The sequence below is a fragment of the Danio rerio genome, chromosome 8 (genome assembly GCF_049306965.1).
Source record: "Danio rerio strain Tuebingen ecotype United States chromosome 8, GRCz12tu, whole genome shotgun sequence".
Lineage (NCBI taxonomy): Eukaryota > Metazoa > Chordata > Actinopteri > Cypriniformes > Danionidae > Danio > Danio rerio.
Genome location: NC_133183.1, coordinates 37,564,556 through 37,592,087, shown reverse-complemented (window position 1 = coordinate 37,592,087; position 27,532 = coordinate 37,564,556). Strand labels below are relative to the sequence as shown.

General features: G+C 38.7%; 3 protein-coding genes and 2 long non-coding RNA genes across 13 annotated transcripts in view; 1 reads left to right on the top strand and 4 right to left on the bottom strand.

Moving 5' to 3' along the window:
- Positions 1-289: 289 nt before the first annotated feature.
- LOC141375728 (E3 ubiquitin-protein ligase RBBP6-like) lies at positions 290-4,990 on the bottom strand. 3 transcript variants are annotated; one of them, XM_073910650.1, is made up of 7 exons: positions 3,140-4,990; positions 2,850-2,946; positions 2,671-2,746; positions 2,436-2,524; positions 2,299-2,359; positions 2,057-2,196; positions 290-1,961 (listed from the first exon to the last, which is right to left on the bottom strand). In XM_073910650.1, exons 1-7 carry the CDS (start codon positions 3,297-3,299, stop codon positions 1,787-1,789), a joined length of 798 nt encoding a protein of 265 aa, XP_073766751.1. In that variant the 5' UTR covers positions 3,300-4,990; the 3' UTR covers positions 290-1,786. The 3 variants fall into 3 exon arrangements, with proteins under 3 accessions (XP_073766751.1, XP_073766753.1, XP_073766752.1); XM_073910652.1 differs by lacking the exon at positions 2,299-2,359 and having other exon boundaries at positions 1,700-1,961; XM_073910651.1 differs by lacking the exons at positions 290-1,961; positions 2,299-2,359 and having other exon boundaries at positions 2,001-2,196.
- Positions 4,991-8,455: 3,465 nt separating this feature from the next.
- LOC141375702 (E3 ubiquitin-protein ligase RBBP6-like) lies at positions 8,456-13,391 on the bottom strand. 2 transcript variants are annotated; one of them, XM_073910584.1, is made up of 7 exons: positions 11,324-13,391; positions 11,034-11,130; positions 10,855-10,930; positions 10,620-10,708; positions 10,483-10,543; positions 10,241-10,380; positions 9,884-10,145 (listed from the first exon to the last, which is right to left on the bottom strand). In XM_073910584.1, exons 1-7 carry the CDS (start codon positions 11,481-11,483, stop codon positions 9,971-9,973), a joined length of 798 nt encoding a protein of 265 aa, XP_073766685.1. In that variant the 5' UTR covers positions 11,484-13,391; the 3' UTR covers positions 9,884-9,970. The 2 variants fall into 2 exon arrangements, with proteins under 2 accessions (XP_073766686.1, XP_073766685.1); XM_073910585.1 differs by lacking the exon at positions 10,483-10,543 and having other exon boundaries at positions 8,456-10,145.
- Positions 13,392-17,931: 4,540 nt separating this feature from the next.
- LOC141375688 (E3 ubiquitin-protein ligase RBBP6-like) lies at positions 17,932-20,209 on the bottom strand. Of its 3 annotated transcripts, XM_073910549.1 has the most exons (7): positions 19,381-20,039; positions 19,091-19,187; positions 18,912-18,987; positions 18,677-18,765; positions 18,540-18,600; positions 18,298-18,437; positions 17,941-18,202 (listed from the first exon to the last, which is right to left on the bottom strand). In XM_073910549.1, exons 1-7 carry the CDS (start codon positions 19,538-19,540, stop codon positions 18,028-18,030), a joined length of 798 nt encoding a protein of 265 aa, XP_073766650.1. In that variant the 5' UTR covers positions 19,541-20,039; the 3' UTR covers positions 17,941-18,027. The 3 variants fall into 3 exon arrangements, with proteins under 3 accessions (XP_073766651.1, XP_073766650.1, XP_073766653.1); XM_073910550.1 differs by lacking the exon at positions 18,540-18,600 and having other exon boundaries at positions 17,932-18,202; positions 19,381-20,209; XM_073910552.1 differs by lacking the exons at positions 17,941-18,202; positions 18,540-18,600 and having other exon boundaries at positions 18,242-18,437.
- Positions 20,210-20,673: 464 nt separating this feature from the next.
- The window catches only part of LOC141375774 (uncharacterized), a 57,777-nt gene continuing 50,918 nt past the window's right edge, over positions 20,674-27,532 (top strand). For 2 of the 4 annotated variants that reach the window (XR_012384564.1, XR_012384565.1), the window contains exons 1-10: positions 20,674-20,788; positions 21,063-21,226; positions 22,335-22,502; positions 22,787-22,846; positions 23,130-23,208; positions 23,523-23,598; positions 25,998-26,073; positions 26,392-26,468; positions 26,773-26,845; positions 27,162-27,216. This is a non-coding gene — a long non-coding RNA (uncharacterized lncRNA). Of the gene's footprint in view, positions 20,789-21,058; positions 21,227-22,334; positions 22,503-22,786; positions 22,847-23,129; positions 23,209-23,522; positions 23,599-25,997; positions 26,074-26,391; positions 26,469-26,772; positions 26,846-27,161; positions 27,217-27,532 lie in introns of all 4 variants that reach the window. The other 2 variants (XR_012384566.1, XR_012384563.1) reach the window with 2 other exon arrangements.
- Positions 24,494-25,607, bottom strand: LOC141375782 (uncharacterized). The gene is made up of 4 exons (XR_012384593.1): positions 25,210-25,607; positions 24,922-25,009; positions 24,694-24,823; positions 24,494-24,579 (listed from the first exon to the last, which is right to left on the bottom strand). It is a non-coding gene; the product is annotated as an uncharacterized lncRNA (long non-coding RNA).

Here is a 27,532-nt window from a genome sequence, read left to right as displayed (position 1 = left end):
CCTCCGCTCATGGCATATTACCATTAAAATGAAACTTTTCCAGCAGAATATGACGCTCTAAAAAAAAAAACTCCATCGGCACTGGTAACTATGAAAAACACGACTGAGCACTAATGGTACACTCAACAATTTACACTGACATTTGAAGGATCACCTGACATTAAAGACTGACGTAAGAACGCTGGAGGAACATCAAATTTTAACACGGAAGAGTTTTTTTTGTCTCTCTCAAATTAAAGCAATATTTCTTAATCTTGTTGTTTTTTTTGTTTTGTTTTTTTTTACTGTACAGTTGCCCCAGGTGTTTATCAGGTGTGATGCCTGCTCATCTGACCTTTGACCTCGGCACTCAACTGCTGCCAGTTTTCTTTCAATGCCATGAGATTTCTGAATTCTACATGCAGGAACCGATGCATTCCTTTTTTTTCCTTTTTTTTTTTTAAACAAAACAGATATGGCAGACACGGCCAAACATTGAAACTTTGGAGGGCATTGAGGGGAAAAAAAAGCACAATATCATCAAGGGGAATAAAAGGTTTGATCAAAGCGTGCGTTTACACACGTTCATTTAAATATGGACAAAACCAACATTGGGTTATTTTTGTTATTAGATTTAAAATGCACGGACCCTATTTGACCCAGTGTTCATATATACATATGTTTTTATGAATGAATATTTTTGCATATAAAAGATAATAAAAGACTGACTAGACAGATTAGATAGTTTAATAGACAGATTGACACGTGTAGTCATTCGTTCCTGTGTATTTGATGACTAGCTTCCAGCAGTATCTGGCTGCAGACTTGCATGCAATCTGAGACACAAAGCACTCAGCGGAGCTAGTGAGGTCACTGTGAGAGGCGGGGTTAGGGGTGCACACTCACTGACAGCCTAGATTTAGCCTGGTTTTAACCAAGCCGTCTATTAGACTTTTAACCCTTATGTATTGTTCATATTGTTCAAGTGGCTGTTTTTGCCCCCAATGACCTCCATTATAACTAAACTTGTTTTAATTGCAAAGCCATGACACCAGATAGTAACTCATTCTTTATTGTTGGTGGTTTCCCTGTTGGGATGAGATAAAATGAGTCATTTTTACTTTTGATGGTCAGTTGGCACCTTTAAACACCCCAAAAAAATGCTTGCTGGGATGGTACCAAGAGGCTGTGCTCACTTCTGGACAGAGGGGGTGTAGACTTGCAGCTAGTGCCGATAAGAGGTGCAGACGCTGAGGCTGTTCTGTATGCGAGTGTTGAGGTTTTGAAACATCAGCTGACAACGTGTAGGTAGAGAGTAGCAGGTTCTGGGAGTAGATGAGCTTGTCACCGGTGTAGACTTTGACCGACTTGTGAAGTTACTCACAAGACCTCCGCTTATGGGACATTACCATTCAAATGAAACGTTTCCAGCAGAATATGACGCTTTAAAAAACTCCATCGGCACTGGTAACTATGAAAAACACGACTGAGCACTAATAGTGTACTCAACACTTTACACTGACATTTGAAGGATCACCTGACATTAAAGACTGAAGTAAGAACGCTGAAAAAAACCCATCAGATTTTAGCCCAGAAGAGTTTCTCTTTTCCTAAATTAAAGCAAAACTTCATGATATTGTGTTTATGAATTCATTCGTGTGTGTGTGTGTGTGTGTGTGTGTTGCACTGCTGGAGTGAAGGTTAACCAGTCCACACAGTTCATGCGGCTATAATCTTTATTATCTTTTATTAATAAACTATGTACAATATTTACACGTCGGCTCCAGGTCTCTTGGATGAAGGTCTCTCAGCGACGTGGTCTCTTCTGGTGGCCGCGCGTCTCTGGTGAAGATGGGGAGCGGGACCGTTTCCCTCCGGCGTCCCGGACCGAAGATGCCGCACCTGCTGAGGACGAGGAGGGCAAAGGCTCGGTCTGGCAGGAGAAGGACGGCCTCTTTCTCTTCTCAGCAGCATAGGCCTCACTGAACAGATCGAGCGCAAACACACACAAGCAGACATCATGTGAGATTTGGACAAACACTAGAACATGCGGCTATGCCAAGTACAGTTTACTCACGCGTCTATGATGGGAATGACGTATCTGCCGCTGCCGTCTATCATGACTCCCTTTCGGTCTGGGTCGTCCACCTCCAACAGGAAGCTGCGGGGAATCCCTGTGCTCTTCCGGATGCGCTTGTGCGGCGCGGAGCGGCTGCCCTGTGAATTGAGGAGTGACAGTCAAACTCTGAGCAAACAATCTGACTGATGAGGACAAGAGCTCAAGTTCACAGCAACCGTGAGCTTGGAAAACCCAGTTACCACATTAGTGGGGCAGTGCCTAATGTGGTGTCCCGGGATCCCAAGCAGCCTCATGGCCTCACTAGTGAACATCAGAACCATGAGAATCAGCTCAGACATCTCTCACAAAGCAAACCTGTCAGTGTCTGAACGCTCACCTGCTGGAGTAGTAGCACAGGCTGGACTGGTACATCACCGCTTTCAGCTTGTCCTCCTCTGACGCCTTTGCCTCAGCCAGATTCTCAGTCTGTTTCACAGGCATTTGCACATTTGAATCTTTTTCACCCTCAACCCTTCAAACAATCTCAAATCTCCCTAAGAAGCTGAGTGCGTGTGCGTATATTGTGTGCTTTACATTGCGTTTTGCTATTGTGCTATTCATTTGTTCAATACCTTCAACAACTGCTCCAGTGAGAGGAGTGAAGGATCAGCTCTAGGTGAAGGTTCACGCCAGCGTCCAGCTTGATGTCTGCAAAACAAAGGAGCTTGTGTGACTAAAACACCAGGGACAGACCAGGAGTCTTCATATAACATCTAACAGAGGACGCGTGTGCTCATTTCACAGCACTCACCCAACAAATCTTCTGTTTGAGGACTTCAGTCCCGCCGCAGGGATCCGTCTGATGATGACCGACGTGTTTTTAGGGATGAGAGCATCATCTGTGTATTCTGACAGCAAAATAAAATCAGAATCAGCACATAATTATGGAGCACGGTATACTTTGAGAGCCATTAGCCTTTTAAAACAGCCAAAACATCCCTACATGTCAGCATCAGCACCACCTTACAGCTTCCAGAAGTGTCTGATATAACGCATCTAATGTTAGCGTAGAACAGTTGAAGTGTCTTTTCCTCAACTCACCTTCATCAGTCTGGGCGTTGCTGATCTTCAGCTGGCAGAACTTCAGCCTCTTGCTCCTCATGATCTGCCGCTTCAGCTCCCCCGCGCTGATGTTGAGGCCTTCAAACTGGAGCGAGTCGTAGGTGAGTCGACTCTGGAACCTGTAGTGAACACAAGACATACTGAACACAAACACAAAGCACAGCGTAATAAAAAGGGTCAAACCTGAGTGATGGGAACAGCAGGCGATCAATCGACGTATCCAACGATCAATAATATCGATAATCTGGAAAAATTGTCACGGAGGACGCAGAGATCAGATGCCAATCGACACAGCGAGATTCAAACAACACCCACAGGACGGTTGTCATGGATGCTGATGATGAACACGTGACGCATGCGCTGTACAGCTTCCGGCAATATTATCATTATTAATATTAATTTTATTGATAGTAGTAGTAAAATCATTGCGATAAGTATAATAAAATAAACAGCAGAACAGTTGGCCATCTCTGAATAATACACAGCGACGTTTCCCTGCACGAACGATTCAGGCCTTCGCCAAGAAGACTCGGGTGAGTCGATGATTCAGGGATTGATTCAACTGTCCGTTCATCCTATTGGCTTCTTTGGCTGAATGAATCGTTCAATGCTTTACTCAAATAAAGCGGCCTCTTGCTGCCACCTATTGGGGGTTTGCTTTTTTGTTTTCAAAAGTACTTAGACACTTTTTTAAAGGCACCTTTAAGTTCATTTTTGCACAAAAGCTCGTCTCTGTGCGTTCCAAATGGTTTGAAATTTCCTTAGCACATGGTTTTCTTGATGCGTTTGAAATTTTCAATGTAAATCCACTCGTACTTGCATTTGATCTTTATTATGCCTTAAAATCAAAACTATACTAAAGGTGTCTTATCCAAATGCAGATTTTCATTCAAAACGTTATGACAGAACCATATTACTTTACAGTGGCCCATGGATATATATATATATATATATGTGTGTGTGTGTTGCTTGTTTCTTATTTACCCATGCAGTGACTTTTAGGCATAAATACTATGTAGGCTTGCTAAAGGGTTGCATGAGAAATGTCATCATCGTGAGAGCTTGACTTTTTTTTTGTCGCTGCCTTTAGTTGTGGTGAAATGAGATGCATCATGTCGTTTATCTGTTTGTGCAGTCTGTACCTTCATTTCTGAATCGTGTGGCATCGTACTTGAAGCCAAGTCATTTAGCCCAAGGCATAGTTGTCTTAGAATGAGTAGTTTGCTGATCAAATTCCACATTTTGATGAGGCAAAACACATCTTGGATGTTTTAATTACTATTTTAGGTGAAAAACAAAACAATGAGATTTGTGTAAAATCTAAAGTTAACCAAGTCCAGCCCGCCATCTTGTCCTGCCTCTCAGTTCTCTTAAGCCTTGGGCCGGCTCTGTGAAGTGGCCTCTTTTGGGCTCATCATTGAAGACCGGACGAGCTGCAACATTTCGTTCTGCCAGGTTCTGGGAGTAGATGAGCATGTCATCGGTCTAGACTATGGTCAACTTGTGAAGTTACTCATACACCTCCGCTCATGGCATATTACCATTAAAATGAAACTTTTCCAGCAGAATATGACGCTCTAAAAAAAAAAACTCCATCGGCACTGGTAACTATGAAAAACACGACTGTGCACTAATGGTACACTCAACAATTTACACTGACATTTGAAGGATCACCTGACATTATTCAATTCAATTCAATTCAGCTTTATTTGTATAGCGCTTTTACAATGTAGATTGTGTCAAAGCAGCTTCACATAAATGGTCATAGTAACTGGAACAGTGTGGTTCAGTAACTGGAACAGTGTAGTTCAGTTTTTAGTGTTTAAGTTCAGTTCAGTTTAGCTCAGTTCAGTGTGATTTAATCATTACTGAGAGTTCAAACACTGAAGAGCCAATTCATCGATGCGTAGCTTTACCAATCCTGAACCATGCGAGGCAGTGGCTACAGCGGAGAGGGAAAAAAAACTTCACTTGATGGGAGTGAAGAAAAAAAAACTTGAGAGAACCAGACTCAGTTGGGCACGACCATTTTAATTTCTCCGCTGGCCAAAAGTCTAGTGCAGAACTTCATTCGTCGTGGTTTAGGCTGGAAGATGGCCTCAGCGAAGACTCGTCTGTCCCTGGAGCGTCGCTGGAATCAGACTCATGTTCTCCACTCCCCACGACCATCAGCGCAGCAGCAGCTCAGGATATGGCCTGGTCCCGGATATGGAATCCTTGGGATCATCACGTCGCTGGTCTTGGATCCAATCAGTGACTCCGCATAATCTGAGGACCTCGGGATGAGTATCCCCAGGTGAAAATAGAGAATAAAGAAAATATATAGCGTAGCTGCTGTTCATAGTGTATATAAGCAAGATGTAGAAGCCAGTGTGGAACCCGCTAGGTGATGCATTGAGTGTATGCTTTACTAAACAGATAGGTCTTTAATCTAGTTTTGAACTGGGAGAGTGTGTCTGAGCCTCGGACGTTATCAGGAAGGCTATTCCAGAGTGTAGGAGCCATGAAAGAGAAGGCTCGACCTCCTTTACTTGATTTTGCTATTCTAGGTACTACCAGAAGCCCTGAATTTTGAGATCTTAAAGAGCGAGTTGGTTTGTAGCGAGACAGAAGGTTGGTTAGATTAACAGGAGCTAGATTATTTAGAGCTTTATAGGTGAGAAGTAATATTTTAAATTCAATACGAAACTTAACAGGCAGCCAGTGTAAGGAGGATAAAATTGGGGTTATATGATCATATTCTCTAGACCTGGTCAGAACTCTGGCTGCTGCATTTTGTACTAATTGAAGTTTGTTAATAGAGGATGCTGGGCAGCCAGCAAATAGAGCATTACAGTAATCCAGTCTTGAAGTCATAAAAGCATGGACTAGCTTTTCTGCATCTGAGATGGATAGCATATTTCGTAATTTAGCGATATTTCTCAGATGAAAGAAGGCAGTTTTAGTGACATGGGATATATGGTTTTTAAAAGTTAGATTGCTGTCAAATATGACACCCAAATCTTTTATAGTAGAGCTAAAGCTAACTTTGTATCCTTCTAATTGTAAATTGAGTTGCGAGATCTGCTGTGTGCAAGATTTAGGCCCAATAAGTAACAATTCTGTTTTGTCGGAGTTTAAGAGAAGAAAATTGTTGGTCATCCAGTCTTTGATGTCTTTGATACACTCAGTTAGTTTAGAAAGTTTAGACGTCTCGTCAGGTTTAGTTGAAATATATAATTGAGTATCATCTGCATAGCAGTGAAAGCTGATCCCATGTCTTCTAATAATGTCTCCCAGAGGTAGCATATAAATTGTAAACAGTAAAGGGCCTAAAACTGATCCTTGAGGCACCCCATACTTTACTGGGCAGATTTGTGAAGGCTGTCCATTAAGATTCACAAACTGGTAGCGGTCAGTTAAGTATGACTTAAACCATTGTATAGCCTGTCCCTGGACACCTGTAGACTTTAAGCGATTTATGAGGATATTGTGGTCTATGGTATCAAATGCCGCACTAAGATCGAGTAAAACTAATAGCGAGACGCACCCTCGGTCAGCAGTTAAGAGTAAATCGTTGGTTATTTTCACTAAGGCGGTTTCTGTACTGTGGTGAGCCCTGAAACCTGACTGAAACACTTAAAAAATATTGTTCGTCTGCAGAAAAGAGCATAATTGAGTGGAAACAACTTTTTCTAGTATTTTAGACATAAATGGAAGATTTGAAATAGGCCTATAGTTAGCTAAGTTGTTGGTGTCTAGTTGCGGTTTCTTAATAATAGGCTTAATAACAGCTAGCTTGTAAGAGTTTGGAACATGGCCTATAGATAAAGAAGAGTTGATAATGTTAAGAAGAGGTTCTCCTATAGCAGGTAGCAGCTCTTTCAGTAATTTTGTTGGAATTGAGTCCAGCATACACGTAGCTGGTTTAGAGCTATTTATAATTTTTACTAACTCTTCATGTTCTATGATTTTGAAGCAGTGTAGGTTATTATTATGATTTAATGAAATATTTACAGGATTTGGAGTATAAGCCGGTGCAGAAAGTTTGGCATCTCCTTTTTTTTGTCTAAAGCCTTCTATTTTATTACTGAAAAAATTCATGAAGTCATCACTACTAATTTGCGGTGGAGTAGTTTGTTCCAAGGATGACCGATTATTAGCTAATTTAGAGATGGTGTTAAATAAAAATCTAGGATTGTTATGATTATTTTCTATCAGTTTGCGCAGGTGTTCGGTCCTGGCAGATTTTAGAGCCCTCCTATAGCTGGACATACTGTCTTTGTACGCAATTCTAAAGACCTCTAAATTAGTTTTTTTCCATTTACGTTCCAGGGCGCGGGTTGCTGTTTTGAGCGCACGAGTATGACTATTATACCATGGTATAGTTTTAATCTCTCTAGCCTTTTTTAATTTGATGGGTGCCACAGTATTTAGTGTGCTAGTAAAGATGGCATCCATACTGCTGGTTACTACATCAAGATCATTTGAGTTTGCGGGTGCATTACGAAATAAAGAAAGATCAGGTAAGTTATTGATAAATTCATCTTTAGTTGACGGAACAATAGTTCTACCAGGGCGGAGTATTGGAGCGGGTTTGCTGATTTCAGGTAAACACAGCTTATATAGTAAGAGGTAGTGATCTGTAATATCATCACTTTGTGGTATAATGTCTACGTCAATAACCTCGATTCCATAAGACAGAATTAGATCTAATGTATGCTTTAAGCGATGGGTTGGGCCCACAACGTTTTGCTTTATCCCAAGTGAGTGTATTAAATCCATAAACGCGAGACCTAATGTATCATTAGCGTCATCTATGTGGATGTTAAAGTCACCTACAATTAGCATTTTATCAGTTTTGACTAGTAAGTCAGAAATAAAATCAGAAAATTCTTTTAGAAATTTGACATAGGGTCCTGGGGGTCTATATATGGTGATTAAAGCGAGAGATAACATAGGTTTTTGTATAGTATCTGGAAGCTGAACATTAAGCGATAATACTTCAAAGGAGCTAAACATAAGTCCGTTTCTCTGTTTAATATTAAGGAAATCACTAAAGATTGATGCAACTCCACCACCACGACCAGTTTGACGAGCCTCATGTTTATATAAGAATCCTGGAGGAGTTGCTTCATTTAAGCTAATATAGTCATTTTGTTTCAGCCAGGTTTCAGTGAGACAGAGTGCATTAAGATTGTTTGACTGAAGTAAGAACGCTGGAGGAACATCAAATTTTAACACGGAAGAGTTTTTTTTGTCTCTCTCAAATTAAAGCAATATTTCTTAATCTTGTTTTGTTTTTTTTGTTTTTTTACTGTACAGTTGCCCCAGGTGTTTATCAGGTGTGATGCCTGCTCATCTGACCTTTGACCTCGGCACTCAACTGCTGCCAGTTTTCTTTCAATGCCATGAGATTTCTGAATTCTACATGCAGGAACCGATGCATTCTTTTTTTTCCTTTTTTCTTTTTAAACAAAACAGATATGGCAGACACGGCCAAACATTGAAACTTTGGAGGGCATTGAGGGAAAAAAAAAAGCACAATATCATCAAGGGGAATAAAAGGTTTGATCAAAGCGTGCGTTTACACACGTTCATTTAAATATGGACAAAACCAACATTGGGTTATTTTTGTTATTAGATTTAAAATGCACGGACCCTATTTGACCCAGTGTTCATATATACATATGTTTTTATGAATGAATATTTTTGCATATAAAAGATAATAAAAGACTGACTAGACAGATTAGATAGTTTAATAGACAGATTGACACGTGTAGTCATTCGTTCCTGTGTATTTGATGACTAGCTTCCAGCAGTATCTGGCTGCAGACTTGCATGCAATCTGAGACACAAAGCACTCAGCGGAGCTAGTGAGGTCACTGTGAGAGGCGGGGTTAGGGGTGCACACTCACTGACAGCCTAGATTTAGCCTGGTTTTAACCAAGCCATCTATTAGACTTTTAACCCTTATGTATTGTTCATAATGTTCAAGTGGCTGTTTTTGCCCCCAATGACCTCCATTATAACTAAACTTGTTTTTATTGCAAAGCCATGACACCAGATAGTAACTCATTCTTTATTGTTGGTGGTTTCCCTGTTGGGATGAGATAAAATGAGTCATTTTTACTTTTGATGGTCAGTTGGCACCTTTAAACACCCCAAAAAAATGCTTGCTGGGATGGTACCAAGAGGCTGTGCTCACTTCTGGACAGAGGGGGTGTAGACTTGCAGCTAGTGCCGATAAGTGGTGCAGACGCTGAGGCTGTTCTGTACGCGAGTGTTGAGGTTTTGAAACATCAGCTGACAACGTGTAGGTAGAGAGTAGCAGGTTCTGGGAGTAGATGAGCTTGTCACCGGTGTAGACTTTGACCGACTTGTGAAGTTACTCACAAGACCTCCGCTTATGGGACATTACCATTCAAATGAAACGTTTCCAGCAGAATATGACGCTTTAAAAAACTCCATCGGCACTGGTAACTATGAAAAACACGACTGAGCACTAATAGTGTACTCAACACTTTACACTGACATTTGAAGGATCACCTGACATTAAAGACTGAAGTAAGAACGCTGAAAAAAACCCATCAGATTTTAGCCCAGAAGAGTTTCTCTTTTCCTAAATTAAAGCAAAACTTCATAATATTGTGTTTATGAATTCATTCGTGTGTGTGTGTGTGTGTGTGTGTGTGTGTGTGTGTGTTGCACTGCTGGAGTGAAGGTTAACCAGTCCACACAGTTCATGCGGCTATAATCTTTATTATCTTTTATTAATAAACTATGTACAATATTTACACGTCGGCTCCAGGTCTCTTGGATGAAGGTCTCTCAGCGACGTGGTCTCTTCTGGTCGCCGCGCGTCTCTGGTGAAGATGGGGAGCGGGACCGTTTCCCTCCGGCGTCCCGGACCGAAGATGCCGCACCTGCTGAGGACGAGGAGGGCAAAGGCTCGGTCTGGCAGGAGAAGGACGGCCTCTTTCTCTTCTCAGCAGCATAGGCCTCACTGAACAGATCGAGCGCAAACACACACAAGCAGACATCATGTGAGATTTGGACAAACACTAGAACATGCGGCTATGCCAAGTACAGTTTACTCACGCGTCTATGATGGGAATGACGTATCTGCCGCTGCCGTCTATCATGACTCCCTTTCGGTCTGGGTCGTCCACCTCCAACAGGAAGCTGCGGGGAATCCCTGTGCTCTTCCGGATGCGCTTGTGCGGCGCGGAGCGGCTGCCCTGTGAATTGAGGAGTGACAGTCAAACTCTGAGCAAACAATCTGACTGATGAGGACAAGAGCTCAAGTTCACAGCAACCGTGAGCTTGGAAAACCCAGTTACCACATTAGTGGGGCAGTGCCTAATGTGGTGTCCCGGGATCCCAAGCAGCCTCATGGCCTCACTAGTAAACATCAGAACCATGAGAATCAGCTCAGACATCTCTCACAAAGCAAACCTGTCAGTGTCTGAACGCTCACCTGCTGGAGTAGTAGCACAGGCTGGACTGGTACATCACCGCTTTCAGCTTGTCCTCCTCTGACGCCTTTGCCTCAGCCAGATTCTCAGTCTGTTTCACAGGCATTTGCACATTTGAATCTTTTTCACCCTCAACCCTTCAAACAATCTCAAATCTCCCTAAGAAGCTGAGTGCGTGTGCGTATATTGTGTGCTTTACATTGCGTTTTGCTATTGTGCTATTCATTTGTTCAATACCTTCAACAACTGCTCCAGTGAGAGGAGTGAAGGATCAGCTCTAGGTGAAGGTTCACGCCAGCGTCCAGCTTGATGTCTGCAAAACAAAGGAGCTTGTGTGACTAAAACACCAGGGACAGACCAGGAGTCTTCATATAACATCTAACAGAGGACGCGTGTGCTCATTTCACAGCACTCACCCAACAAATCTTCTGTTTGAGGACTTCAGTCCCGCCGCAGGGATCCGTCTGATGATGACCGACGTGTTTTTAGGGATGAGAGCATCATCTGTGTATTCTGACAGCAAAATAAAATCAGAATCAGCACATAATTATGGAGCACGGTATACTTTGAGAGCCATTAGCCTTTTAAAACAGCCAAAACATCCCTACATGTCAGCATCAGCACCACCTTACAGCTTCCAGAAGTGTCTGATATAACGCATCTAATGTTAGCGTAGAACAGTTGAAGTGTCTTTTCCTCAACTCACCTTCATCAGTCTGGGCGTTGCTGATCTTCAGCTGGCAGAACTTCAGCCTCTTGCTCCTCATGATCTGCCGCTTCAGCTCCCCCGCGCTGATGTTGAGGCCTTCAAACTGGAGCGAGTCGTAGGTGAGTCGACTCTGGAACCTGTAGTGAACACAAGACATACTGAACACAAACACAAAGCACAGCGTAATAAAAAGGGTCAAACCTGAGTGATGGGAACAGCAGGCGATCAATCGACGTATCCAACGATCAATAATATCGATAATCTGGAAAAATTGTCACGGAGGACGCAGAGATCAGATGCCAATCGACACAGCGAGATTCAAACAACACCCACAGGACGGTTGTCATGGATGCTGATGATGAACACGTGACGCATGCGCTGTACAACTTCCGGCAATATTATTATTCTTATTAATATTAATTTTATTGATAGTAGTAGTAAAATCATTGCGATAAGAAAACAGCAGAACAGTTGGCCATCTCTGAATAATACACAGCGACGTTTCCCTACACGAACGATTCAGGCCTTCGCCAAGAAGACTCGGGTGAGTCGATGATTCAGGGATTGATTCAACTGTCCGTTCATCCTATTGGCTTCTTTGGCTGAATGAATCGTTCAATGCTTTACTCAAATAAAGCGGCCTCTTGCTGCCACCTATTGGGGGTTTGCTTTTTTGTTTTCAAAAGTACTTTGACACTTTTTTAAAGGCACCTTTAAGTTCATTTTTGCACAAAAGCTCGTCTCTGTGCGTTCCAAATGGTTTGAAATTTCCTTAGCACATGGTTTTCTTGATGCGTTTGAAATTTTCAATGTAAATCCACTCGTACTTGCATTTGATCTTTATTATGCCTTAAAATCAAAACTATACTAAAGGTGTCTTGTCCAAATGCAGATTTTCATTCAAAACGTTATGACAGAACCATATTACTTTACAGTGGCCCATGGATATATAAATATATATATATGGGTCAGTGACAAAACAGGTTTGGCAAGATGGGAAATTTAAAAATCTTTTACAAAGTTGATTTAAAAGCATCCGTCAGATATTTTAAAATGTACAGATTGTATTCATGTTGATTTTATGTAATTAAAAATAACATTTACACCATTTTTTACAGACATTAAGACTGAATGCAACTGAAAATGTCAAATGGTGTAACTGCCAAAAATTGTGAAATATTAAATAATTTACTCCTCCTAGATGATATGCAAGTGTACACACTGAAATAAATACTTCATTTTAAAATACCACAATAACATTTATTGTATTCGCATTATCTCTAAATGTACATTTTAATGAGTTTTTGCAATATTCGGCCAGACACATGCTAAAAACACTTCTGGTTTCTAAATAATCTTTGACAAATTATGTAAAAAATGTTAAAAACTATTTTATTACACTAAACTAAGTGTTTTAATTTTAATTTCACATTATTTCCATGTACATAATTATATTTTTATGTAAAATACTGGTTACACCAATTGACAAAAACCAGTTACACCACCTGACAGTGTTGCTTCTACAGCCAAAGATTTTGAAATTGACAATTAAAATCAATTCAAATTAAGAATGAAAGTCAACAATTTCAGTGGGATTGTCATTGACAAATGTGTTTAGAACAATGAAACCAGGTTGCTGAACTTTAATACACCAAGGAATAACATCCTTTACATTAAATGTGTGGCCCTCATCATTAGAATATTAATAAACTAAAGAAACATGTTTAACATTTGACACCTTTTCCATCACTGTTTCTTTTCAGTTGGCTTAATTAAAATAAAAATAAGTAGATGATATTAGAAAAAAATCCACTATTTTACTTTTAAGCTATTTAGAAACAATTTGCCAAACACTGTACGTAAATCACTAGTACGTAAGAACTGCTGCTTACTCGTTGTTGCCTTGGTGCTGGGATTAAAGGCCAATTTTTGTAAGCATACACGACTGACTGACAACAAATAATTTCATGAGTGTATCCACAACTTATCCACAAACTATTTATTTTATACAGTTAACTTCAGAATTATGCAGAATTATTATTAGTCCCCCTGAGCTATTAGCTCCCCTGTTATTTTTTCCCCAATTTCGGTTTAACAGAGAGAAGATTTTTTCAACACATTTTCAACACATAATAGTTTTAATAACTCATCTCTAATAACTGATTTATTTTCTCTTTGCCATGATGACAGTAAATAATATTAGACTAGATATTCTTCAAGACACTTCTATACAGCTTAAAGTAGCATTTAAAGGCTTAATTAGGTTAACTAGGCAGGTTAGAGTAATTAGATAAGTTATTGTATATCCATGGTTTGTTCTGTAGACTATCGCGAGGAAAAAGCTTAAAAGGGCCAATAATTTTTACCTCAAAATGGCTTTTAAAAATTGCTTTTATTCTAGCCTAAATAAAACAAACAAGACTTTCTCCAGAAGAAAATTTTTTATCAGACATGCTGTAAAAAAACCCAAACAAAACTGATTTCAACTGCAATTCATTTGTTTAGCAACTTCTGACTTGTTCTTCACAACTTTTCATCATTAAAGTTCCTCCGAGTCACCTCCAGTTGTTAATAATAATAGTACAACAGCAAGCGCATCAAGTATGAAAACCTCCAAAACTTAAGGCTGTGTGCACTCAGTCTATAGAGGCTTGTCAACCTTATTTCATTTCCCATGTTAATTTTTTCTTTTATTTAAAAAAGAAATTCCCAAGTGCTCTTTAACAGAGAGAATATTATTGTCAACACATTTCTAAACAAAATAGTTTAAATGACTAAATTCTAATAACTGATTTCTTCCGTAATCTTTGCCATGATGACAGCACATAATATTTGACTAGATAATTTGTAAGACATTAGTATTCAGCCTAAAGTGACATTTAAAAATGTAATTAGGTTAATTAGGCAAGTAAGATCTATTGGCCAAGTCATTGGGTAACTGTGGTTTGTTCTGTATTTAAGAAGGCTAACAATATTGACCTTAAAAACTGCTTAAACATTTTAAAAACTGCTTTTATTCTATCCAAACTAAAAGAAATAAGACTTTCTCAAGAAGAAAAATAATACTTACAACATTTCAAAGGAGGGTGATACAGTGGCTAATGTGGTTAGCACAGTTGTCTCACAGCAAGAAGGTTGCTGGTTTGAGTCCAAGATGGACCAGGATGGCTTACTGTGTGGAGTTGACATGGGTTTCCTCTGGGAGCTCCAGTTTCCCCCACAGTCCAAAGACTTGCGGTATAGGTGAATTAGAAAAACTAAATTGACTGTAGTGTATGAATGTGTGTGTGAATGAGAGAGTGTGTACATTATATTGTGTGAATATAAACATGGATTAACATAAACAAAAAAAACCATTCATGTTGTGCAGTAAAATAATTTTATCCTATGTTTACAGAGCTTTAATAGTAAGGTTGTGGATTAAGCACCTATTTCTCAAACAAAAATAAATAAATAATCTACACTATGAACACAAATAGTAGTTTAATTTATGTCGCATTTTTGATCAGCATCATGAACTAATGATATTTGACTAAATTGACCCCTGACAGAAAGACTCCTGCTATATGAGTCAAATGGTGTAACCAGTTACACCCCTTGACATTTCAACTTAAAATGAAATTTGACAGGCATTATCAATAACATCTATGTAAGCACATGGGCTTGGTGGGAATATTTCAAATTTAACTTTTAAATATAATACTTATTTTTATAATTATGAACAATTATCAGTGCATTTCTGGGGTCTTACCATTTGACATGCATATCTAAGAATAGCTGGCCATACCTTAAAAAGGTCAAAGTATCTCACATTTTAAAAAGAGTTACTAACCTTTGCATGCAGCAATTAGTCTTATCAAGAGTTCTTCTCTGTGATTCAATTTCCTGTCTAACTGTCTTGTGCACAATATTAACAAAATGGCTCAATAAATAGTGGTTACACCATCTTGACATTTCAGAAATTTGAGGTGACAGAAAAAATTCCCCAAATGAATTATAATATTTAAAACAATTATATTTACCTTTATTTACTATTAAATATGTCTAATGTAAAATTATGCCAGACTAGCCGATACAATGTTTCATTGAGGCTTTCACATTTTTTAAACAAGGTAAACTATTTGGTACCAATTTCTTTTGGTTACACCACATTGACATTCTTGCAATAATCCCCTAAAAATTTTCTTAAAATGGATTAAACCCAAAAAATTAAACTTGGTCCTCAAAATAGAGAATGTATGCAAGTAATTTGCTTATTTATTTTGAAACTGTAACCTACTTGAATTTATTTAAAAGACATGGACACAAAAAAATGAGCGTCACGTCATTGACCCATATATGTGTGTGTGTGTGTGTGTGTGTGTGTTGCTTGTTTCTTATTTACCCATGCAGTGACTTATAGGCATAAATACTATGTAGGCTTGCTAAAGGGTTGCATGAGAAATGTCATCATCGTGAGAGCTTGACTTTTTTTTTGTCGCTGCCTTTAGTTGTGGTGAAATGAGGTGCATCATGTCGTTTATCTGTTTGTGCAGTCTGTACCTTCATTTCTGAATCGTGTGGCATCGTACTTGAAGCCAAGTCATTTAGCCCAAGGCATAGTTGTCTTAGAATGAGTAGTTTGCTGATCAAATTCCACATTTTGATGAGGCAAAACACATCTTGGATGTTTTAATTACTATTTTAGGTGGAAAAACAAAACAATGAGATTTGTGTAAAATCTAAAGTTAACCAAGTCCAGCTCGCCATCTTGTCCTGCCTCTCAGTTCTCTTAAGCCTTGGGCCGGCTCTGTGAAGTGGCCTCTTTTGGGCTCATCATTGAAGACCGGACGAGCTGCAACATTTCGTTCTGCCAGGTTCTGGGAGTAGATGAGCATGTCATCGGTCTAGACTATGGTCAACTTGTGAAGTTACTCATACACCTCCGCTCATGGCATATTACCATTAAAATGAAACTTTTCCAGCAGAATATGACGCTCTAAAAAAAAAAACTCCATCGGCACTGGTAACTATGAAAAACACGACTGAGCACTAATGGTACACTCAACAATTTACACTGACATTTGAAGGATCACCTGACATTAAAGACTGACGTAAGAACGCTGGAGGAACATCAAATTTTAACACGGAAGAGTTTTTTTGTCTCTCTCAAATTAAAGCAATATTTCTTAATCTTTTTGTTTTTTTTGTTTTTTTTTACTGTACAGTTGCCCCAGGTGTTTATCAGGTGTGATGCCTGTTCATCTGACCTTTGACCTCGGCACTCAACTGCTGCCAGTTTTCTTTCAATGCCATGAGATTTCTGAATTCTACATGCAGGAACCGATGCATTCTTTTTTTTCCTTTTTTTTTTTAAACAAAACAGATATGGCAGACACGGCCAAACATTGAAACTTTGGAGGGCATTGAGGGGAAAAAAAAGCACAATATCATCAAGGGGAATAAAAGGTTTGATCAAAGCGTGCGTTTACACACGTTCATTTAAATATGGACAAAACCAACATTGGGTTATTTTTGTTATTAGATTTAAAATGCACGGACCCTATTTGACCCAGTGTTCATATATACATATGTTTTTATGAATGAATATTTTTGCATATAAAAGATAATAAAAGACTGACTAGACAGATTAGATAGTTTAATAGACAGATTGACACGTGTAGTCATTCGTTCCTGTGTATTTGATGACTAGCTTCCAGCAGTATCTGGCTGCAGACTTGCATGCAATCTGAGACACAAAGCACTCAGCGGAGCTAGTGAGGTCACTGTGAGAGGCGGGGTTAGGGGTGCACACTCACTGACAGCCTAGATTTAGCCTGGTTTTAACCAAGCCGTCTATTAGACTTTTAACCCTTATGTATTGTTCATATTGTTCAAGTGGCTGTTTTTGCCCCCAATGACCTCCATTATAACTAAACTTGTTTTAATTGCAAAGCCATGACACCAGATAGTAACTCATTCTTTATTGTTGGTGGTTTCCCTGTTGGGATGAGATAAAATGAGTCATTTTTACTTTTGATGGTCAGTTGGCACCTTTAAACACCCCAAAAAAATGCTTGCTGGGATGGTACCAAGAGGCTGTGCTCACTTCTGGACAGAGGGGGTGTAGACTTGCAGCTAGTGCCGATAAGAGGTGCAGACGCTGAGGCTGTTCTGTATGCGAGTGTTGAGGTTTTGAAACATCAGCTGACAACGTGTAGGTAGAGAGTAGCAGGTTCTGGGAGTAGATGAGCTTGTCACCGGTGTAGACTTTGACCGACTTGTGAAGTTACTCACAAGACCTCCGCTTATGGGACATTACCATTCAAATGAAACGTTTCCAGCAGAATATGACGCTTTAAAAAACTCCATCGGCACTGGTAACTATGAAAAACACGACTGAGCACTAATAGTGTACTCAACACTTTACACTGACATTTGAAGGATCACCTGACATTAAAGACTGAAGTAAGAACGCTGAAAAAAACCCATCAGATTTTAGCCCAGAAGAGTTTCTCTTTTCCTAAATTAAAGCAAAACTTCATGATATTGTGTTTATGAATTCATTCGTGTGTGTGTGTGTGTGTGTGTGTGTGTTGCACTGCTGGAGTGAAGGTTAACCAGTCCACACAGTTCATGCGGCTATAATCTTTATTATCTTTTATTAATAAACTATGTACAATATTTACACGTCGGCTCCAGGTCTCTTGGATGAAGGTCTCTCAGCGACGTGGTCTCTTCTGGTCGCCGCGCGTCTCTGGTGAAGATGGGGAGCGGGACCGTTTCCCTCCGGCGTCCCGGACCGAAGATGCCGCACCTGCTGAGGACGAGGAGGGCAAAGGCTCGGTCTGGCAGGAGAAGGACGGCCTCTTTCTCTTCTCAGCAGCATAGGCCTCACTGAACAGATCGAGCGCAAACACACACAAGCAGACATCATGTGAGATTTGGACAAACACTAGAACATGCGGCTATGCCAAGTACAGTTTACTCACGCGTCTATGATGGGAATGACGTATCTGCCGCTGCCGTCTATCATGACTCCCTTTCGGTCTGGGTCGTCCACCTCCAACAGGAAGCTGCGGGGAATCCCTGTGCTCTTCCGGATGCGCTTGTGCGGCGCGGAGCGGCTGCCCTGTGAATTGAGGAGTGACAGTCAAACTCTGAGCAAACAATCTGACTGATGAGGACAAGAGCTCAAGTTCACAGCAACCGTGAGCTTGGAAAACCCAGTTACCACATTAGTGGGGCAGTGCCTAATGTGGTGTCCCGGGATCCCAAGCAGCCTCATGGCCTCACTAGTGAACATCAGAACCATGAGAATCAGCTCAGACATCTCTCACAAAGCAAACCTGTCAGTGTCTGAACGCTCACCTGCTGGAGTAGTAGCACAGGCTGGACTGGTACATCACCGCTTTCAGCTTGTCCTCCTCTGACGCCTTTGCCTCAGCCAGATTCTCAGTCTGTTTCACAGGCATTTGCACATTTGAATCTTTTTCACCCTCAACCCTTCAAACAATCTCAAATCTCCCTAAGAAGCTGAGTGCGTGTGCGTATATTGTGTGCTTTACATTGCGTTTTGCTATTGTGCTATTCATTTGTTCAATACCTTCAACAACTGCTCCAGTGAGAGGAGTGAAGGATCAGCTCTAGGTGAAGGTTCACGCCAGCGTCCAGCTTGATGTCTGCAAAACAAAGGAGCTTGTGTGACTAAAACACCAGGGACAGACCAGGAGTCTTCATATAACATCTAACAGAGGACGCGTGTGCTCATTTCACAGCACTCACCCAACAAATCTTCTGTTTGAGGACTTCAGTCCCGCCGCAGGGATCCGTCTGATGATGACCGACGTGTTTTTAGGGATGAGAGCATCATCTGTGTATTCTGACAGCAAAATAAAATCAGAATCAGCACATAATTATGGAGCACGGTATACTTTGAGAGCCATTAGCCTTTTAAAACAGTCAAAACATCCCTACATGTCAGCATCAGCACCACCTTACAGCTTCCAGAAGTGTCTGATGTAACGCATCTAATGTTAGCGTAGAACAGTTGAAGTGTCTTTTCCTCAACTCACCTTCATCAGTCTGGGCGTTGCTGATCTTCAGCTGGCAGAACTTCAGCCTCTTGCTCCTCATGATCTGCCGCTTCAGCTCCCCCGCGCTGATGTTGAGGCCTTCAAACTGGAGCGAGTCGTAGGTGAGTCGACTCTGGAACCTGTAGTGAACACAAGACATACTGAACACAAACACAAAGCACAGCGTAATAAAAAGGGTCAAACCTGAGTGATGGGAACAGCAGGCGATCAATCGACGTATCCAACGATCAATAATATCGATAATCTGGAAAAATTGTCACGGAGGACGCAGAGATCAGATGCCAATCGACACAGCGAGATTCAAACAACACCCACAGGACGGTTGTCATGGATGCTGATGATGAACACGTGACGCATGCGCTGTACAACTTCCGGCAATATTATCATTATTAATATTAATTTTATTGATAGTAGTAGTAAAATCATTGCGATAAGTATAATAAAATAAACAGCAGAACAGTTGGCCATCTCTGAATAATACACAGCGACGTTTCCCTGCACGAACGATTCAGGCCTTCGCCAAGAAGACTCGGGTGAGTCGATGATTCAGGGATTGATTCAACTGTCCGTTCATCCTATTGGCTTCTTTGGCTGAATGAATCGTTCAATGCTTTACTCAAATAAAGCGGCCTCTTGCTGCCACCTATTGGGGGTTTGCTTTTTTGTTTTCTAAAGTACTTTGACACTTTTTTAAAGGCACCTTTAAGTTCATTTTTGCACAAAAGCTCGTCTCTGTGCGTTCCAAATGGTTTGAAATTTCCTTAGCACATGGTTTTCTTGATGCGTTTGAAATTTTCAATGTAAATCCACTCGTACTTGCATTTGATCTTTATTATGCCTTAAAATCAAAACTATACTAAAGGTGTCTTATCCAAATGCAGATTTTCATTCAAAACGTTATGACAGAACCATATTACTTTACAGTGGCCCATGGATATATATATATATATATATATATATATATATATATATATATATATATATATATATGTGTGTGTGTGTGTGTGTGTGTGTGTGTGTGTGTGTGTGTGTGTGTGTGTGTGTGTGTGTTTGTTTGTTTGTTTTTATTACATGGTGGGGACCTCAGCATGATAGCACACTCACAAAGTGGGGACCAAAAACACACTATGTTTTGCCTTTAAAAGACTCAGGGGGCGTTGCTGATATGCCTAGTGCAGTTTTTTTCACTGATCCCCACCTTGACCATTTACCTGAATTGAGTGTGTAAGTGTGTGTCGGCGCACTGCTCTATAGCGGTCCTGTAGTCGGATGGCGGTACTGCACCCTGACACACACTTGACGCCTACTGCACATGCGCAATCTCATAAATGAATCCGACTTTAATCAACTTAATTAAGATCTATCATCAAATTATTCGAATTTTTGGGTAAGTTAGAATGTTTTTCACCATCATAATGTAATAAAATAGGTTATATGACAAATACTTATGTTGCATATTTTGACAGTTATCAGGTATAGTTAATTAAATGTTTTAACTAATTTCCTGGGTGTTTTAATCGATGTTGTTTCAAATTACGTATTAATATAACACTGATAAGACACAAACTACAGTTCGGTATGTAATTTAACTTGTTTACACGAGTAAAAGTTACTCGCGCTAATGTGCTAACGTGCTAACTGCCCGGTGCTACGTGAGTCAGAGGCCGGGGTGGAGTGCATGAGCCGCGGTCAGACAGTCACCAATCACCGGGCGGCTAAATGGATCGACGGAGGATAAAACCATTAAAAGATGCGGAGAAACACATCACCAGCTCCACTGACAAGACCCATTCACTGGAAACCGAATATATAGAAGGTTACTAAGGTATGTTTTCATAGTTCTTGTATCGTACTTTTTAAATGGTTAATTGGTTTAAACATTTAACGTTAATCCTGAAATAACACTATTATATACTATTTATACGTTAATGTAGTAATATAACGTTAGAGGTTATAATTAAAATGTGGGGCTATCTGGTCCTAGAAATGTACTTAATTTATTGTTCTATGACGTGTAGAAACGTTTTATTTTAGATAAATAATTATAAATATATAACTTAGTGTAAAACATATATAAAAGTACATAAATGTTCACTGTGTGTGTTTTATTTATTTATTTGCTGTCAACTGGTAGCCTTTTACAATAAGGTTAAATTAGTTAATGCTGGTTAATGCATTTACTAACATGAACAATAAATAATACTTTATTACAGTGTTTGTTCATGTTTGTTAACTTTAGTAAATGAAAATAAAGTTGTTCATTACTAGTTGAACACGCACAATGCATTAATTATTGCAATGCATTATTACTGGTACAAGCATGAATTTAGATTTGAATAATGCATTAGTAATTAGTAAATGTTAAACTGATTAATAAATGCTGTACATGCATTGTTCATTACTAGGTCATGTTAGTAAGTACATTAACTAATAAAACCTGATTGTAAAGTGTGACCTGTAAACAATTGAAGTGGAAAAAAAGTTCTTTAAAACTGTCCTAAGAAAGAAGAACAGGTGTTCAATAGTATTAGAACAACATTGAGGAAAGGTTCTGATCCACTTCAAAAGGTTTACTGTATTTATAATTCACACACAGAGAGGATGCTAATGTGAGGTTTTTGTAGTTTTTGAACCCTACACATTTCATTAAATCTTTTAGGTCAGAGTTTGCGTTGTCCACATTTATCAAAGGAAGTTTTGTGGTTGAGTACAAATGATAGACCTTGTGGAAGCAAAACATATATGAGATATAATAAAAATACTGTCTTTATGTTTGACTTTATATGGTAAAACAAGAACAGGTGGTTAAGTGTTTTCCCCATTCAAATGTACATGTATATATTATATTCATTGTGTTTGTATTCATGCCATAGTTTAGCTTTTTATTGCTATGAGAGGGCATAATTAAAATGTTGCTTGCTCTTTTCTCTTAGTTTTGCAGCATTGATGCCGATCATGAGGACGATCTGCACCCTAACTGCACTGTCAATAAGATCGTTGTTCAGAGAAAACCTCATTTGTGCCTTTTTGCAATCAGGGATATTTTCTTTGGAGAGGAAATAACATTTGACTATGGCGCATGTGATTGGCCTTGGAGAAAGGTTTGACATTTTGATTACTTAATACATTAATCCTTAATACATTCAGCAAAGCTAAGAGTTTTTTAATGTTAATATAGATTAAGGGTAAATCTGTTCAAAAATAAAGAGTTTGCATCATCCATAAGAGATAATGAAATCAATCTCTTAATATCTTCTTCGTGTCTTAATGGGTAAAAAAGTTTAATTAATTGGGTAATGCTTTACTTTAAAGGGGGGTTCATAAGACTGTCATGAAAGCTTTATAGTCATGACATGACTTATATAACAAAGCTGTTTTTAAATAGCTTTCATTGAAGGATGCCCATATGACTGCAGAAGAAAACTGCTCCGACAACTCTGATGAGGTATGTTTATTAGTATTATTATTATTATTAGTAGTAGTAGTAGTAGTAGTAGTAGTAGTAGATGTTGTTGCTGTAGTAGTGCATTTAATTGTAATTATTTAACTTAGTGTGTGTCCTAATTTATGAACATATGCAATAGTGTAACATTGTGGGGACCAGAGGCATGTTAGAGAAGCTGTGAAACACACTTAGTCCTCAATACACACACAGTACGGTCTGACATAGTGGGGACCAGGAGCCGAGTACTACTGTCTAATTATTATTTTGTGTTTTTTATATTCAGCTTTCATTGAAGTATGATCATATGACGAGAAGAAGAGAACTGCTCTGCTCCAGTAGGAGACCCACAACCCTCTGATGAGGTGTGTTTAAATTTAATAATAATAATAATAATTATTATTATTATTAGTAGTAGTAGTAGTAGTTGTTGTTGTTGTTGTAGTAGTAGTGCATTTAATTATAATTATTTAACTTAATCAAAATCTAGAAATGAAACAGAGTGTGTGTCCTAATTGGTGAACGTATGCACTAGTGTAACATTGTGGGGACCAGAGGCATGTTAGAGAAACTGTGAAACACACTTAGTCCTGAATACACACTCAGTACGGTCTGACATTGTGGGGACCGGAACCCTTGAGTACTGCTGTCTAACTAATATAATTTTTTTTATTTTCAGCTTATATTGAAGGATGACCATATGACAGAGGAAGAGAACTGCTCTGCTCCAGTACGTGACCCACAACTCTGATGAGGTGTGTTTAATGTTGTTGTTATTATTATTAGTACACAGCAAATTCTGGTCTTTGGAATAAACTCCCTGGGATTCAAAATCAACTCAATCTGAGTGTACATGCGTGACCATCAAATGTACTCCCATTCAGAGTTAAAATCACTCTGCTTTTGGAGTTGAATTTTAACACATTTTTTGGAGTTAGATTATAACACTTTCTGGAGTTAAAATTGTATTCCTACAGAGAGTACTTTTACATTTGGGTATAATATAAACTCCTTACCAATGTTAAAATGTAACACTTTTTAGAGTTAAAGTGTACTTCAAACAAATATATATATATACGAAAATGACTGAACTGATGCAATACTCTTTACTTACTGCTTTTATTCATGCAAATCCACACATTAGATTTAGAATTTCCATCGATGTACACACTTTGAAATTAATTGTCATCACAGCATTAAATTTAACAGCAAAACATTTACAATTAATATATGTTAGCAGCTAGTGCCAACTAAAACCAATGACTTAGTAAAATTGCATGAGACAATCAACACATTACATTATATAAAATTAACTTCACAGGAATCAAAAGCAGTAAAAAAATATCTTGTCATACTCCTCAATCACAGTCAACTCTGCTGGCTTTGATGTTAGAATTTGCTCGATTTTCTGAAACGAAGAAAAAAAAGTATTTAGAAAGATAACCAAAATTAACATTTTTTTAACAAAAAAAAACTAAATCTAATAACTGTGTTTATACTATGTTTTACTTTAAAATGCATTCATTATGTAACGTTATTTTGTAATGTTTACGGTATAATTTCTATGTATATGGAAGTTTAAAAAAAACTTTGATTTTTTTGGACACTGCCCATTAAAGGTTGAATAATTTGAGATCCAGAATCACTGCTGCTCAAACTGCTTGACACAGACAATGTATCTGTCATACTTGGGGAGGAGGGCACTTTAACAGCCCCTTGCTGCAGGACAGTCAAATCTGATGAAAAAACAACAACAACACGTGTCAGTAAATGGTTCTGAAATGCACACTTTCACTTTGAGTCATGAGACCAACTTTCAAAATTTATAAAAATGTTCTTAAATAACCTACCATCATTAGTGTGGATGACATGTTTCTTTGGTTGTTGCAAGTTCTTGAAATACATCCTCATCCACCTCTATGCCATGGTCATCTGTGACTTTCGATGCTGTATCCTCTGGTATCACAAACTTGTGCTGGACTACAACATAACAACAATGTATAATTTATCAAATAAATTTCAAAATGACTTATTATTATTATAATTAAAAAAAAAAACTCTGTTACACTAAAACTCACCCGCACTGAAAAAATCCAAGAAACAATCTTCTTCCAGTTTAATATATTTTTTCTTGCCTCCAAATTGCACTTTTATCAGCATCGTGGCCTGAAATAAAAAAGATAAATGTTATTTAACAACTTATGTTAGTGTGATTGAAAATGTAATGTAAATATAGCTGAAAACAGCATACTCTCACGGTCACGACTAAATCATGATACAATCCAAAACATTTCATGAGCAATATTACACATATTAAATCTTACAGACATAAAGCTCTATTGCTGGATAAAAGATATTGACATTACCTCGTTGTGTAAGTTAGCCTATTTGAAATGTGAACAGCAGGTTTCTCCATCTGATCAAGTAGGCCTACCACCTTTTTGACAGCAGAACACATATTTTTAGAAACACAGGGGAAGAAAAGATTATTAGCTAGTGTTAGCTTGTTCAAATCCACAACATTTTTAAAAAAAAAACTGCCACATTGGAAAAGCTAACATGCTATGCTAAGTTAGCCACATGCAGTCACTAGCCTCACAGTACAAAATGAAACAGCTACAGCAAAACACACTTCTGCTACAAAACATCCAACATTTAGAAAAAGCTTTCTAAAACTTTCTAAACTTTCTAAAAATTTAACTCCAGTAAGGAGTTAAAGCACGTTTCTGAACACCAGAGAATGAACTCCAAAATACAACACAGCAAGGGGTATCCCATAACACAAAATCGTGTTAAAGTTTAAAAATAAACTCAAAAAAATTTACTCTCACACTTTTTTGCCTAACTCCTAATTTTTCAACTCCAAAAAATTTGCTGTGTAGTAGTAGTAGTAGTAGTAGTTGTAGTAGTTGTTGTTGTAGTAGTAGTGCATTTAATTGTAATTATTTTCTTAATCAAAATCTAGAAATGAAATAGAGTGTGTGTCCTAATTGGTGAACATATGCACTAGTGTAACATTGTGGGGACCAGAGGCATGTTAGAGAAGCTGTGAAACACACTTAGTCCTGAATACACACACAGTACGGTCTGACATAGTGGGGACCGGAACCCTTGAGTACTGCTGTCTAACTAATATAAATTTTTTTATATTCAGCTTATATTGAAGGATGACCATATGACAGAGGAAGAGAACTGCTCTGCTCCAGTACGAGACTCACAACTCTGATGAGGTGTGTTTATTATGGTTGTTGTTGTTATTATTATTAGTAATAGTAGTAGTAGTAGTAGTAGTAGCAGTAGTTGTTGTTGTAGTAGTAGTGCATTTAATTGTAATTATTTAACTTAATCAAAATATAGAAATGAAACAGAGTGTGTGTCCTAATTGGTGAACGTATGCACTAGTGTAACATTGTGGGGACCAGAGGCATGTTAGAGAAGCTGTGAAACACACTTAGTCCTGAATACACACACAGTACGGTCTGACATAGTGGGGACCGGAACCCTTGAGTACTGCTGTCTAACTAATATATATATATTTTTATATTCAGGTTTGCTGAAGTATGAACGTATGACAGAAGGAGAGAACAGCTCTGCTCCAGTACGAGACCCACAACCCTCTGATGAGGTGTGTTTATTAATATTGTTGTTGTTGTTGTTATTATTATTATTATTATTACTAGTTGTTGTAGTAGTAGTGCATTTAATTGTAATTATTTAACTTAATCAAAATATAGAAATGAAACAGAGTGTGTGTCCTAATGTATGAACATATGCACTAGTGTAACATTGTGGGGACCAGAGGCATGTTAGAGAAGCTGTGAAACACACTTAGTCCTGAATACACACAGTAATGTCTGACGTAGTGGGGACCGGGACCCTTGAGTACTACTGTCTAACTAAAATATATATATTTTATTTTTTTTTTTCAGCTTTTATTGAAGGATGACCATATGACAGAGGAAGAGAACTGCTCTGCTCCAGTAGGAGAACCACAACTCTGAGGTGTGTTTATAATAATAATAATAACAATTATTTTTAATATTATTATTATTATTATTAGTTGTAGTAGTGATAGTAGTTGTTGTTGTAGTAGTGGTGTATTTAATTGTAACTATTTAACTTAATCAAAATATAGAAATGAAACAGAGTGTGGGTCCTAATTGGTGAACATATGCACTGACATTGTGGGGACCAGAGGCATGTTAGAGAAGCTGTGAAACACACTTAGTCCTCAATACACACACAGTAAGGTCTGACATAGTGGGGACCGCGACCCTTGAGTACTGCTGTCTAACTAATATATATTTTTTATATTCAGCTTTTATTGAAGGATGACCATATGACAGAGGAAGAGAACTGCTCTGCTCCAGCACGTAACTCACAACTCTGTTATTGCATATCAGATTCAACGAACCGTTTACTACGGATTTCATGTAATTTTGATAACTGTGCATTAATCAGATGTCATCAAGCTGCTGTGCCGTCAGCCAATCGTTGTATTGCTGATAATGATTTTGAGGATCGATAGATCTGTCACAACACACAGTCACAACACCTCTCAGATCAGTTTAATCTGATTCGCAAACTTTTTTAAAGAACCAAATTAGCCTAAGATGAGTTATCAAGATTAAAAGATCCAGGATCTGTAATATATTCTTAGATTATTTAAGCGAGGTCCGAAGAACAGAC